General features: G+C 41.5%; 1 protein-coding gene across 1 annotated transcript in view; it reads left to right on the forward strand.

Moving 5' to 3' along the window:
- The window catches only part of LOC136877238 (ABC transporter G family member 23), a 333,038-nt gene that overhangs the window by 261,404 nt on the left and 57,103 nt on the right, over positions 1 to 14,531 (forward strand). The window contains exon 9 of the mRNA XM_067151098.2: positions 6,463 to 6,560. Within this exon, the coding sequence (XP_067007199.2) occupies positions 6,463 to 6,560 (98 nt within the window). The remainder of the gene's footprint in view (positions 1 to 6,462; positions 6,561 to 14,531) is intronic.

Genomic DNA, 14,531 nt, shown 5'->3' on the forward strand with positions numbered 1-14,531 from the left:
AATGACGTAGTACTTAAGTATTTACATACATTTATAAGTTACTAGTATTAAGATGCACTAAATCACGTAGAGCATCAGTTTCCTAACTCTAGAACCAATGGTGTACGGTATATTATGTTACATACAGAGTGTATCCGTGATTATGTTACAAACTTCCATTGATGATGGAGGACGGCAAGTGGATCAATTTGAGAAATGGGACCATATTCCGGAAACGATCGAGTCAAAAATTAAGCAAAATTCTATTCATTTAAGTCCCTTTACCTGAACAAGTTTCACACGATGCTCCATGTACAACAAATGTTCGACATGGCGTCCCCCTGCGTCAATGCAGGGATAGCATCATCGCACAAAATGTTCTGTCGTACCCATTCGAATATCTCCGGTGTCGTTTGAACAGCGTCGCAGGCAAGGAGAATGCTTGCTAAGAGATCCTCTTCAGTTTCGCAGGTGTCTCATACACAAGGCTTTTTACATAGCCCCACAAGAAGAAATCAAGTGGGGTGAGATCAGGTGAACAAGCGGGCCACGAAATAGGACCACCTCTTCATATCCACTTTGCAGGGAATCAGGGAATGCCTGATCCAAGTGTTCACGAACCCTCAGTCCAAAGTGAGGTGAGGCTACATCATGCTGGAACCACATCCGTTGACGAAGGACAACTGGGATGTGTTCTAGGAATGTGGATAATACATCTCTGTGCACCAATGTGTACACTGCTGCATTTAGGCGGGGAGGAAGAAGAAACGGACATACTACTTAATCATTGATTATGCCTGCCCACACGTTGACTGAAAGTTTGTGCTGATGGCTTTTCACAACTGTAGCGTGGGGATTCTCATCGGCCCAAGCATGACTATTGTGACTATTTAGCCTTCCGTCTCTGGAGTAACATGCTTCATCTGTGAAAAGCACATACGCAGGAAAGTGAGGATCGACTGCAAGGCTCTACAGGACCCATTGGCTGAACACGACTCGACGTGCGAATTCAGCAGGACTCAAAGATTGCACTTTCTGTGGATGGTACGGGTGTAGGTGCATTTCACGTAATACTCGCCACACAGTCATAAATATGCGAAACATTCATTTCACGTGCAACTGCTCGAGTGCTGAATGCAGGCGCCTCATCCACTCGAGCAAGCACTGCATCTTCTAAGTCGGGAGTCCGTGTAATTCGTCATCCTCCACGGTCACTGTACTGTGGTGCCAATTGCCCTGCTTCACATATTATCATTGGAACAGTCGTGGAAACATGGTGTGAGCCGGATGTCTCCTACGTGGATACTTGGTCCTGTACAAACGTTCGGCTTCTCTGCTGCTTTCATTCGTTTGCCCATACATGAACACCATATCTGCAAGTTCTGTAACCGAGTACAACTTTATCTGGATAGGGCTGATCAACGTACCACTTCAACCCGTAAACACAGACTGAAGCCTACAGTACAGTACAGACATTGCACACAGATCAGATCCGTACACAGCACGCCATCCGCATTGGAGTCGTTGAGTTATTATCCTAGCCTCTTCTGCTCGTCGGGATTGTCTCCCCTATTGTACTCTTAGCACATGTATTGTACAGTACAGTATCAGCCCGATTTTGGCTTCCATTTTTGACTGCCGGCCGCAGTGGTGTAGTGGATACGGCGTTGGTATCCTAATCCCACGTTAACGGGTTCAATCCCGATTGAGGTCGGTGGCTTTTAAAGGTGTTTAAAGATGACAACCCCATGTCGTTGGCTTCTGGCACGTTAAAGAACTACTGCGGGATGAAATTCCGACACTTCGGAGTCTGTTAAGAACGGACGGACGTTAAACAACTTGGATTATTAATAACTTTTGACTCGAACATTTGAGGACTACGGTTTCTTATCTCAAATTCATCCATTTGTCGTCCTCCATCATCCCTGACGTTACAAACTTCCTACTCGATGAAATTATGACTTTCATCCAGCCACCCCCAACAATACACACACTTTTATTTATTTATTTATTTATTTATTTATTTATTTATTTATTTACAAGTGACGAAGTTAAGGCTATTGGTCATCACTTACACTTAACCACATTCTATGCTAAAAGTTAAATAGCCGGGCTGAGTGGCTCAGACGGTTAAGGCGCTGGCCTTCTAACCCCAACTTGGCAGGTTCGATCCTGGCTCAGTCCGGTGCTATTTGAAGGTGCTCAAATACGACAGCCCCGTGTCGGTAGATTTACTGGCACGTAAAAGAACTCCTGCGGGACTAAATTCCGGCACCTCGGCGTCTCCGAAGACCTAAAAAGTAGTTAGTGGGACGTAAAACAAATAACATTATTATTATTAAAAGTTAAATAGAATTTTCTTACAAACTAATAAGATGATGATCATGGTAACGTTGATGATGATTGTAATGGGGAAGAGCAGGTTTTGCTGCGGAAAAAAAAAGGGAGGTGTCCGCCTCTGTGGTGTAGTGGTTAGCGTGATTAGCTGCCACCCCCGGAAGTCCGGGTTCGATTCCCGGCTCTGCCACGAAATTTGAAAAGTGGTACGAGGGCTGGAACGGGGTCCACTCAGCCTCGGAAGGTCAATTGAGTAGAGGTGTGTTCCATTCCCACCTCAGCCATCCTGGAAGTGGTTTTCCGTGGTTTCCCACTTCTCCTCCAGGCAAATGCCGGGATGGTACCTAACTTAAGGCCACGGCCGCTTCCTTCCCTCTTCCTTCTCTATCCCTTCCAATCTTCCCATCCCTCCACAAGGCCCCTGTTCAGCATAGCAGGTGAGGCCGCCTGGGTGAGGTACTGGTCATTCTCCCCAGTTGTATCCCCGACCCAATGTCTGAATCTGCGGGACACTGCCCTTGAGGCGGTAGAGGTGGGATCCCTCGCTGAGTCCGAGGGAAAAACCGACCCTGGAGGGTAAACAGATTACGAACGAACGAAAAAGGGAGATAGGTATATAACATATTGACAACATTTTGTGTGTAACTAAATGGCAGTGTGTAATGATGCTAATACTAACAATATTTAAAAACAAACAAATAAGTTGTATTGTTAGAATTAGCATTATTACCCACTGCCATTTAGTTACACACAAAATGTTGTCAATATGTTATACCTCCCTTTTTATCGCAGCTCTTCCCCATTACAATCATCATCAACGTTATCGTAATCATCATCTTATTGATTTCTAAGAAAATACTATTTAACTTTTAACATAGAATGTGAAAAGAGCCTCCGTGGCTCAGGTGGCAGCGCGCCGGCCTTTCACCGCTGGGTTCCGTGGTTCAAATCCCGGTCACTCCATGTGAGATTTGTGCTGGACAAAGCGGAGGCGGGACAGGTTTTTCTCCGGGTACTCTGGTTTTCCCTGTCATATTTCATTCCAGCAACACTCTCCACTATCATTTCATTTCATCTGTCATTCATTAATCATTGCCCCAGAGGAGTGCGACAAGCTTCGGCAGCCGGCACAATTCCTATCCTCGCTGCTAGATGGGGACTTCATTCATTCCATTCCTGACCCGGTCAAATGACTGGAAACAGGTTGTGGATCTTCTTCTTCTTAATATAATGTAGTAGTGTGAGGACCAATAGCCTTAACTTCGTCACTTGTAAAGGCATAAATAAATAAATAAATAAAAGTGTGTGTATGAAAGTCATAATTCCGTCGAGTCGGAAGAAAACAAAATGTGATGGACTACAATGTCCGAAGTGCCAGCGAACCCGTGCGGGAACTCTCGCATATAGATAAACGAACCCCCACCTCCTTTCCCGCCTACATTCTTATGAAGGGTAAAATTAGGTTAGTGAAACGAGTTTATTTGCATAAAAAATTATATAACCCTTACTTTCAATTCACTGGTGGAATATAAAATCAAATGCAATACAATTGACATTTAGCAAAAATATATGTTTTTACAAAAAATTAGATTATAATTTACTTGAAATAATTTTTCACAAACGTTTATTCAATAATATGTACAAAAGTCCTTGGAGGTAATAGTTTACAATATTTCCTTAAAATCAACATTATAAGTAATGATACAGCCTTCCTTGACAGTTTGTTTTTCGCTTCTCTTGATAGATACAAAAATATTAGGAAACCTTTTACTCTAGAGAAAGCTACATAAAGTTGCCGATGCGAGAACACGGGATTGAGCAAGTACAACCCTGGTCTTTGCAATGCTTGACCTTGTGATTTATTCCTAGTCATAGCCTCTGTGGATCAGTGGTAGAGTGTCGGCGTCCGGATCCCAAGATAGCGGCTTCAAACCCGGCAGAGGTAGTCGGATGTTTGAAGGGCGGATAAAAGTCATTCGACACTCCATGTCGTACGATGTCGCCATGTTAAAGATCTCTGGTGACACATTTGGTGTTTACCCGACAAAATTCATTAAATCTCAGCCATAGACGCCCAAGAGGAGATCTGGTTTACTCTGGCTGCCATCTAGTAGGCCTAGAGTAAAACGGAACGTCGAAATTGACGAGCAGACAGCCAGATGGCATCGAATTAAAATGTCTGCACACGGTAGCTGAGGCCATACGATTATTATTATTATTATTATTATTATTATTATTATTATTATTATTATTATTATTATTATTATTATTATTATTATTATTATTATTATTATTATTATTATTATTGCCTAGGCAATTTTAAGGGGACGGAAAACGTGCTAATAACGTACAAAGTCGGGCAAATTTAGTACAAAGAGAAGGCCTAGACGTGTTTTCTTCACGACAAATAAACTATACATTAGAAATAGTTCGTGGCAAGAGGCAGATGATAGATGGCATAACTACGTACCGGTACTGTATTTTCCACGGGAAAGATGGATCTAATAGTGAAAGTGAGACGCGTTTTTTTTAAATATCTCTTTAGTATTTATAAAGTGAAAGTGGCAATTCGTCACTGCTCCGGAAAATTTTCTTTTTTTGGAACTTCATTTGTCAAGATTGGTCGGTAGTGCGAGTCGCTGGAGGGATGTACAGGGTCTGTCATATAAACTAAGACCGAACGCACGGTGTTTGTATTCTGCGCTACGGCAGCTGCCTCAGCCGAGCTTATGCAGCGCGCGGCCGCCCTGCTTTAAGCGTGTATACAATCTTGTATGAAATCTCATCTTATAAAAGATGCTGGAAGTGTCGTCCTTCCTGGGTTATACAGGCATTGTATCCGGTAACTACATTCTGGCTGACACGAGTGAGTTCTGCCACTGTAATGTTTCTGATTTCATTCGTAATGTTTTCTTTCAGCTCCTCCAGTGTGTGAGGATTTGTTCGATACACTTTTTCTTTCAGTTTACCCCACAAGTAAAAACCACACACTGTTAGACCTTGGTACCTCTCTGCAGTTACTGTCGTCTCGAAAAATATATGCCTAATTATTCTTCTTGCACTAACAGCACACCAAACAACTATCTTACTATCATAATGAGGGACTTCACAAACACCATTAGAATTTTCTGCACACCAATAGCGAGAGTTATGACTTGATACGACCATTAAGATGGAACCAGGCCTTGTACGAAAAGAACACAAACTGTGAGTCGAATAAACGGTCATTCAATGATGCAAGGTACCACTCGCAATATCTCACCCTTGTGGCTGGATGAGCAGGTTTTAAACAATGGACCCGTGTAAACCTGTACGGTTTGATGTGTTACAGCTTTGTAGCTCTGTATGCAGAGGAAACCGAAACCCCTACTTGTGCTAATTTTGTGAGTGATTTATTCGGTGACCATTCAAGATTCGCACCAATGTCATCTAGCTTTTCCTCTCTTAACACTGTTCATGTGCGCGCATGTTTTTTTTTTATCGAGCACTGATCCAGTAGTTTCAAATTTATTTACAATTACGTGAATCTGTGCTCGTGAAAGTGGCACTTCACCAGAAAATTGCTGAACAAATGCATCGCATACCTGTCGAGCCGACTCGTATTTAAAATAACGTTTACATACGAAAATACGGTGTTGCAATGATAACTGTCTCTGCATGTTAACAGCTGAGATTCATACTGGCAACTGATGCTTGCAAGGTCGAACACGTGCACGCTGCTTGCAAGGTCAAGAACTATGCGCGCGCCTCCAATACTGCAGCTTACGTATCGGAGGGTAAAACGCCGCTTGGACGGTCTTAATTTATGTGGGAGGCCCTGTATACTGTATAAATAATATGATTGATTCATCATCATCATCATAGGCATTTATTCGTCAACGAATATATAGTACGTAAATACAATGCCATTTGGACGTATTAATTGTGTCGTCTCAGATGGCTGAACAGTCCGATTCTGGATGCACAGATTTTATTTTATGATTGACTAGGGTTGAGTTAAGGTGTGTTGTGTCCCTTCTGTTGCCATTCATTTCCGTTAGATGGCATTACTGCTGTAATCTAAAGCTAAACCGTCAACGACTAATACACAACAACTAGTTTAAAGTAAATGTGCCCACTAATGAGTGTTCCCTTCTTCTTTTACAGGGAAAACCCCACAAAGTGGCCCCCACCAGTCGTATCACCTTCAGTAGGATGAAAGCGCTGCTCATCAAAAATTTCACTGCAATCTACAGGAATCGGGGGTAAGTACTAGAGGACGGAGGAAGTTAACCTTAAAGAACTAGTGTGTATTCACAAATCACCGTATCGTACCTTTAAATTTTTCCTATTCAAACTAACACTGAAGCCGGCACGAACTGGATGTGATAATGAAAGTCTTCTTTTATGTTCCGTAAATCATTAGATGGTTTTCTAGTTTCCATCTCTTGTATTGTACTAAGTGGTGTACTCTCAGTCCCTTGAAATATATTCTTGTATTCCCATTTTCAACGTACAGCACTTGCCTCTGAAGATTCTAGCAACCAGCTTTAATATTGTTACGTGCCAGGCCGCCTGTGGTAGCTCTCCTTCGGTATTTCCTGAGAGGAACTGGTGAGTCAACTGGGAACTTCGTGTATTGTTCTCTTCGTCTGGTTTACCCGCCCGCTTTCTGGAAAGTGCAACGAGAATGTTCCCTCTCTAGCCACACCGTGAATATTTCGATACTCATCACCTGACCTGTAAAAAGGGGACTATCCGCGAATAGTCAGTCAGAGTTGGAGTCAGCGTGTTGGGGTGAGTGTTGGAGTTCGGTGTCTGGGCTGGGGCGACAGCGGTGTTGGTCGTCGCTAGTGTTCCACCGGAGTCTGAACGAGGAGTTTAGTCATAGCGTCGAGCGTCGTATTGGAGTACGGAGTACGGTGTGTATACTGCCTTGGAGTACTGTATGTGTAATTCCGTGAACTGTGGACCGTCGTAGAGCCAGCATGTGGAGCAGCTGTCGTGAGTGTAACTGGAACCGTGTTATTAGTCGTTGTTGCGAGGAGTGTTGTCCTGCTGTTTAACACTGTTGAGCTGTTGTTATTTAATTGCTCACTGTGTTTGACTGTGTGAATTACTGGACTGTCTCTGGAGTCGAACCAAGCAACAGTCGTCGTGTGTTGTATGTTCAAACCTAGCTGTCTGCACGCAGCTGCTGTATGGGATGACTGGACTTCGAGGAGAAGCGAATGTAAGACGAGCCTCTCGGTAAGAATGAAAGTCCCGTCACGACAGACCACCTAATTGCCCACCCGCTGTGAAGAGAACAGAGACTTGTAAATAGCCAACAATTCGTGGAGTATGGGCATTCATGGTTGAGTAGAATTGTGTGTGTGTGCATCTATTAGGGATGTTAAAATAAAATAGAGCGGTAAAACAGACGGTGTTTTATTCGTACCAATATTTTTTTTAGAGTAGTTTGTGGGAGCAATATTACTGTCGTTACACAGTGCTCATACCAGACTTGTCGACACTCAGCTCAGCCGAACTATGCGAATATATAACTAGGATTTATTCACCCTACACTTGCCAGATTTCTCAGTTGCCTATCAAAGTATACTTAACAAAATTTTAGTCGGTTAAAATTCTGAGTGTTCGTCATGGTTAGTTTCTGTTGTTCTTGCGGTGGCTTCTCAACAGAAATGATTCCTGAAATTGGAAATCGATCCTTTAACAAGAACAGTCAGAACTACTCCAACTAATCATTCGGGAGTACCAAATGATACAAAACTTTCTCTGTCTCTTCCTGTACACGCTGATATCTCCGTAACTGAGGGACACAGACTCCGATCTCGACAGCCTCACTGAAAACAGCGTACTTGCGAAATATGGGTTAACATAACTGACCGATAGAAAAGAGTTTGGCAGTCCAGCACTACAGTTGACCAGCTTAAGATGCTCTGCATTTCTGTTAGACCACCGGGCTTAGACATAAACCTAATTCTGCTATTCTCACTGAGCGAGTTGGCCGTGCGCTTAGGGGCGCGCAGCTGTGAGCTTGCGTTCTGTAGACAGTGGGTTCGAATCCCAATGTCGGCAGCCCCGAATATAGTTTTCTGTGGTTTCCCATTTTCACACCAGGCAAATGTTGGGGTTGTACCTTTATTAAGGCCACGGTCACTTCCTTCTCATTCCTAGCCACTTTTAATCCCATCGCTAGCATAATACCTGTCTGTGTCGGTGCGACATAAAACAAATTGTAAAAAAAAAAAAAAAAAAAAAAACACTATTATTCTTCGTATAATTGGACATACCGGATATTGTATTGGAAAAAATAGTATTTTCTCCCCGTAAAACATTAGCAGAAGGCTCGAAAGAGCTTTATCCTCTTCTTGATTTTATCCGTTTCGAAACAGCAACATCTAGAAAATTCCCATGCCACACCACCGGGCAAAAGCATCTGAGTTTTAAAGTTGGATGTAATGAAAGTGAGGCATAGCGATTTTTTGTAACAATTGGATGTACATGTTCTGGTGATCTTCAAGAACTTCCTCTGTACTTTTAAATACGTATTTGACGTATTCGTTTATAGGAAGGGGAGTTAGGGATTGGAATAACTTACCAAGGGAAATGTTCAATAATTTTCCAATTTCTTTGCGATCACGTAAGAAAAGGCTAGGAAAACAACAGATAGGGAATCTGCCACCTGGGCGACTGCCCTAAATGCAGATCAGTAGTGACTGATTGATTGATTGACTGATTGATTGATTGATTGATTGATTGATTGATTGATTGATTGATTGATTGATTGTTTTATTGATTGATTGATTGATGTATTTGGTCTACGACTTCTTCATTATATTTGGATCTAACGATACGCAGTGCTAATCTCTAAAGTTATACAGTGCCTCATAAACTGCAACTGAATTCTTCAAGTAGGTACTTACTCCGTACTACATTCAAGTGCATATTTGATTCTTCTTCACACACAGTGCTCTTTAACATATATGTCTTAATAACGTATTTGATCTACGACTTCTTCATAGACACTCATTACTGATACTTAAAAGTATACAGTGCCTCATAAACTACAACTAAAAATACGTATTTGACTTTAGACTACTACATAACTTTGCAATCTCAACGCACACAGCTCCCTTATGTGTTATAGTGCTCCATAAACCGCATCTGACAGCATCATCTAAACTTCATTTTTACCTGTGCATCTTATCTGTGCTTTTTGGCTATATTTCAACGCACAGTGCTCCTTAAAGATTTTAGTGCTTCACTAGCAGAAACCAAACAGAATTATTTAAACTTCGCATTTTATTTTTCTGTGCATTGTTTTACACTTATTTGTAATTGGCTGATGATGACCATGAATACTGGTCGAAACCGGTACCAATTTTAATTAAATAGGAATGTAAACTTACATTTCTTATTTTAATAGTATTGAAATGTAGAACCATTATATACCTCCTTTGAACTTAATCTTGAAAGGCATATTAATAGCGAAACTAATATTATTGAAAGCAGTCAAGTCCAATGATCTATCACGCAATATTGTTTCGTTTTCTTTTCTAAATATTCAGCCACTGAGAAAAAAGTTCAGGCAAGGGAAGTAAGATTAACATCCCGCACAGTGTCGTCATCAGCCCTTCAATTCTATGGATTGCACATCCAAATATAATAACATTTTAAACGTATGTCCAGCCCTTGCCCCGTTTCTGTACGGGGTCGAATATGAAGCCTTATCAGAGGAGTTAATGAGATTATTATATGTTTACACTTTGCTTTACGTCGCATCGATGCAGATAGGTCCTATGGCGACGATGGGACAGGAAAGGTCTAGGAGTGGATAGAAAGCGACCGTGGCCTTAAATAAGGTACAGCCCCAGAATTTGCCTGGTGTGAAAATGGGAAACCACGCAAAACCACCTTCCGTGTTACCGACAGCGGGTTTCGAACCCACTATCTCCCCATCCACTTGCCGCAATCCGCACAGGCACTTGCTCGGTGAGATGAAATCAATGACGTGATATAAGATAGTAGGGAGAGGGTGAAACCCGATGTCGGCACACGGCCTGCTCCTGCCAGATAGCATCAAGTGGTCTGCTCAATACGTAACGTCTCCATCCGACGGACGAATCACCATAAACAGCGTCATATACCCTCACTGCATGTGAACACTGTGGAGAGGTATAGGAATTGAATCCAGGCTTTTGGCACGCAATCTAGTGGTGAGAAATTGTATATCTCCACCTTTCTTACCCTGCCGGTCAACGTTCTGATGGTGAAAATGTTTTCGACTAACGGGACTCGAACTGAGTAACCATCGACTTGACGCCCTAACGGTCATGGCCACTAGGAGGGCTAAAAGTTATATTTTAAATATTAGCCTAAATAATGTGTCCTATTGCTGAATGAAAAGTCCGGCATTATCTGAATGAATGTCCTGCATTTGAAAATTCTTACATGCAAACATTACAAGAATTATGGTAGATGGGTTGCTTCGTTCATTCGACTGTTTATTTGCTGAAGAAAAGGCCGACTCATGTTATTAACTGTCTACAAATAACACCTTGTTTCGCCGCTCAGTTTGGCTGAGCAAGCAAGTTAGCCTTCCTCCTAAACGCTCCACTTAATTATTGCTTCATCACTTTGCAATGACATTGCCTTAAAGATAGGAGCGCGTAGGCGTATGGCTTGAAATTGCAAATTGCATGTCTGTGGCCTTTTATTGAAAGACCTATTTTTTCAGACTTACTTATCGTATGGGTTTTAGCGCCGGGAGTGTCCGAGGACATGTCGCCCATCGGCGACCTGCGCGTCTGGATGTGGGATTATGATGATGATACTGAGGTAGGGATAGGCTGAAACCCGGTGTCGGCACATAGCCTACTCCTGTCGAATAGCACCAAGGGGTCAGCTCAAAGCTGTACATTCTCATCCGACGGACGAATCACCAATCAATAGCTTCATATTCCCTTACTCCATGTGAGCACTGCGGAGAGGTTTGGAATTGGTACGCAATCTAGTGACTAGAAATTGTATACCACCACCTCTCCTAGCCTGCCAGCCAACATTCTGATGGTGAAAAGTGTTTTGGACCAACGGGATTCGAACCGGCTAACCATGTCAGACCATATAGACTTGACTCCAGGCCACCAGGCCGGGCTATTTTTTCAGACAACTAAGTGTAACAAATGCAATGACTCTGAATTTCCGAATCTTTTTCTGCAAAAATTCATGAAACCGTTCCTCAGCTCATACGTTTTCAAGATCGTGGAAGGCTGACGTACCCTAAAACATAATGTGTCATTACTAGAGCAAGTTATGCAATGTTTTTCTCTCCATATCTTTTGGATCTCCTGTTATTCAATTCTATTTTTATTACTATTACTATTTTTAAGATGAGTCCCTTATGTCGGTGTTATGGCCAACCCCTGCCACAACAGTTCCCACAGAATAGAATCACTGTTACTGAGTAAAAGTGCGCATGACATTTTTAAAACGGGAACTACAATAAGGAAGAGTGAAACATTACGTGTAGATATCCTCGATCGAGTAAACTGTGCTGTTACTGATGACTAGGGTTCCGAAGTTTATGACCTAAAGAAGTACAGTTGGGCCCACGAGAGTTGGAATGTGATATTTGGGCGGCGTAAACACAAACTACGATGTACGCTGCGTTGTCATAGTTACCTCCATCAGCGGCATATCACCCTTTCATACAGGCTGAATATCTAATCAACTATGTTGGCCTAATGTAATTCAATAAACGTTGACCCGTTCCTAAGCTCGTGCTAATAATTCAGGCGTTTAAGACAGAACACGTCATTACCGATTAGTATGAGATTTCGTAATCATTAAACTGACAATAACCTCAATCTCGACAAATGGACAAGTTAAATAGAGAATAGAACTGTTCAACTACCCACTGAGTAACTTACAAGAAAATAAACTGACAAAAATAAACTAACAACAAAAATAATATTCAGGAAACCAACACGTAAATAATTACATAAACAAGCAACAACTAACACAGTGCCACTCCGAATAATATCACAACTGCGACTGAGAGCAAGCCAACCACGTGGCTATAGCTTCTTTAAATGTGGCATCTCTGTTATCGTTGCCATAGCAACAGACCATTTTCGAGCAGCGTTAGTCAACTTTTTTCTCGCCGGTGGCGCTTAACGTCAGACTCCAACTCCCGTGGGCCCAATTATACAAAATAAGCAAGCAAATATGCCCTATAAACTAGGTAAATATGACTTGAACATTTAGGGGTAGGTTGCAAGTATTAGAGTATTACTAACATTAGACGTGTCAAAAAGTGATGAACGATGGTAGAATACACACATTCAGTGTTGCCAACCCATACATTTTTTCTCCGCCAAATTTTAGTTGAAAATCCGCTAAATTCCGCTAAATTTCGAAATAGCGTTTACTAGCTGTTTTAATTAAAGAAATTAACTCAACACTCACCAGTTTCAGAACAGGAGTTCATCATCTTCTCCTCGCCGCACTATATGCTCTGAAGCAGACGTGCTAGGTTGAGGTCCCGTGGTTTCATATGAAGCCACATGGTACCATTCTTTTTCGAAGTGTATGCTGGCAGTCCACAGCAGCAAAGCACATACGGACATTTTCAAATCTATTTGGAAAGTTATTTTCACTTTCATTACTGTTTTCATTGTTTTTGTTAAGTGCGGAAAAAATAATGTCAAACAATTTCGCATTTATATTGCACTGCCAACTGGGATCACTGGGAAGCTCAACCAACTAATCATTTAAAGTTTAATTATTTAACCACTCTTAACGAAATATCTGACTACTTTTTAACCTATTCTTGACGTACCAAAAAGAACCTGATGTCAAAAGAAACACGTTATCAAACACGACACTACCCGGCTCATCAAGAGTACAGTAACGATTGTAACAAATTCTTACTGAAGCTGTGGACCAGAGCTGGTCTAGAAAATGGGTCGTAGTATGCAGCATAAGTTCTAGATTAGTAAGTAGTAATAAGTTCTAGATTATTTTTTTCTCCTGGTGATGATGAAAGGTGATATTGTTACCGCTGAAAATCGCTAAAAGAAGTTTGAAAATCCGTCAAAAATTCCGCTGTCCGCTAAATGGAAAATTTATCCACTGTTCTGTTTAAAAATCCGCCAAATTTGGCTGAAAATCCGCTGAGTTGGCAACACTGCACACATTTAATCATGTAAACTGACCGAGCTCCAGCAGGTAAATTAAAACTTTATACATTCATTCAGTATCATAGCAGTTCTCATTGTTTTCCTAAAAAAAAAGTGAAGTATTAGCATGCTTTTTGGTATCTGTCGTTGTACATTCGTACAACATCTCTTTCTCGCAATCACGTCTTCTAAACCTATCTCTTTCGGGAAAAGAAAGAAAAATACATCTAATACAGTATTTTGAAATCCTGTGTTTGAAACTCAACGCAGATAGCATGTATCTTGTAAAAAAACGATACCTGAATTTGAACAAAAATGATCAAAATAGGCTATAACCAAATATAATATATAAATAACCAAATATAATATATAAATATAATTAAATACAACCAAATATAACGAAATATCACCTTATATCACTAAAATGAGCAAAATATGACCAAATATAACCTTATATCACTAAAATGAGCAAAATATGAGCAAAGCAATAAAACGGCCGAAATATGCATTTATATGCAACATTAAATTGCTTTAAACGGGGCCAGTAACCCATGATTCACAGCTATTTCTCAGATTTCGGGTAAAATGAGCTCTGGAATGAAATATTACTTTTCCTTAACAGCCGAACCTTACTGATGATGACACTACAGACTCAGCCGAAACAAACTTGGAAGTTTTTGATTTAGAGTATGAAGAATTTAATTGTGTAGTTGGTTCATTAATAGAACAGCTTGCTGAGCAGCGCATAATGAAGATAAGTATTGTTGAAAAGGTTGGCACCAAGCGAGTTGGCCGTGCGGTTAGGGTTGCGCAGGTGTGAGCTTCCATTCGGGAGATCGTAGGTTCGAATCCCACTGCTGGCAGGCCTGAAGATGGTTTTCCGTTATTTCCCATTTTCACACCAGGCAAATGCAGGGGCTGTACCTTAATTAAGGCCACGGCCACTTCCTTCCCACTCTTACTTACTTACTTACTTACTTACTGGTCGGCGCTACAGTCCTTGTAGGTCCTTGGCCTCCTTTATCACCTGCCTCCATTCATCTCGGTCCT

Source organism: Anabrus simplex, chromosome 7, assembly GCF_040414725.1.
Source record: "Anabrus simplex isolate iqAnaSimp1 chromosome 7, ASM4041472v1, whole genome shotgun sequence".
Taxonomy (NCBI): Eukaryota; Metazoa; Arthropoda; class Insecta; order Orthoptera; family Tettigoniidae; genus Anabrus; species Anabrus simplex.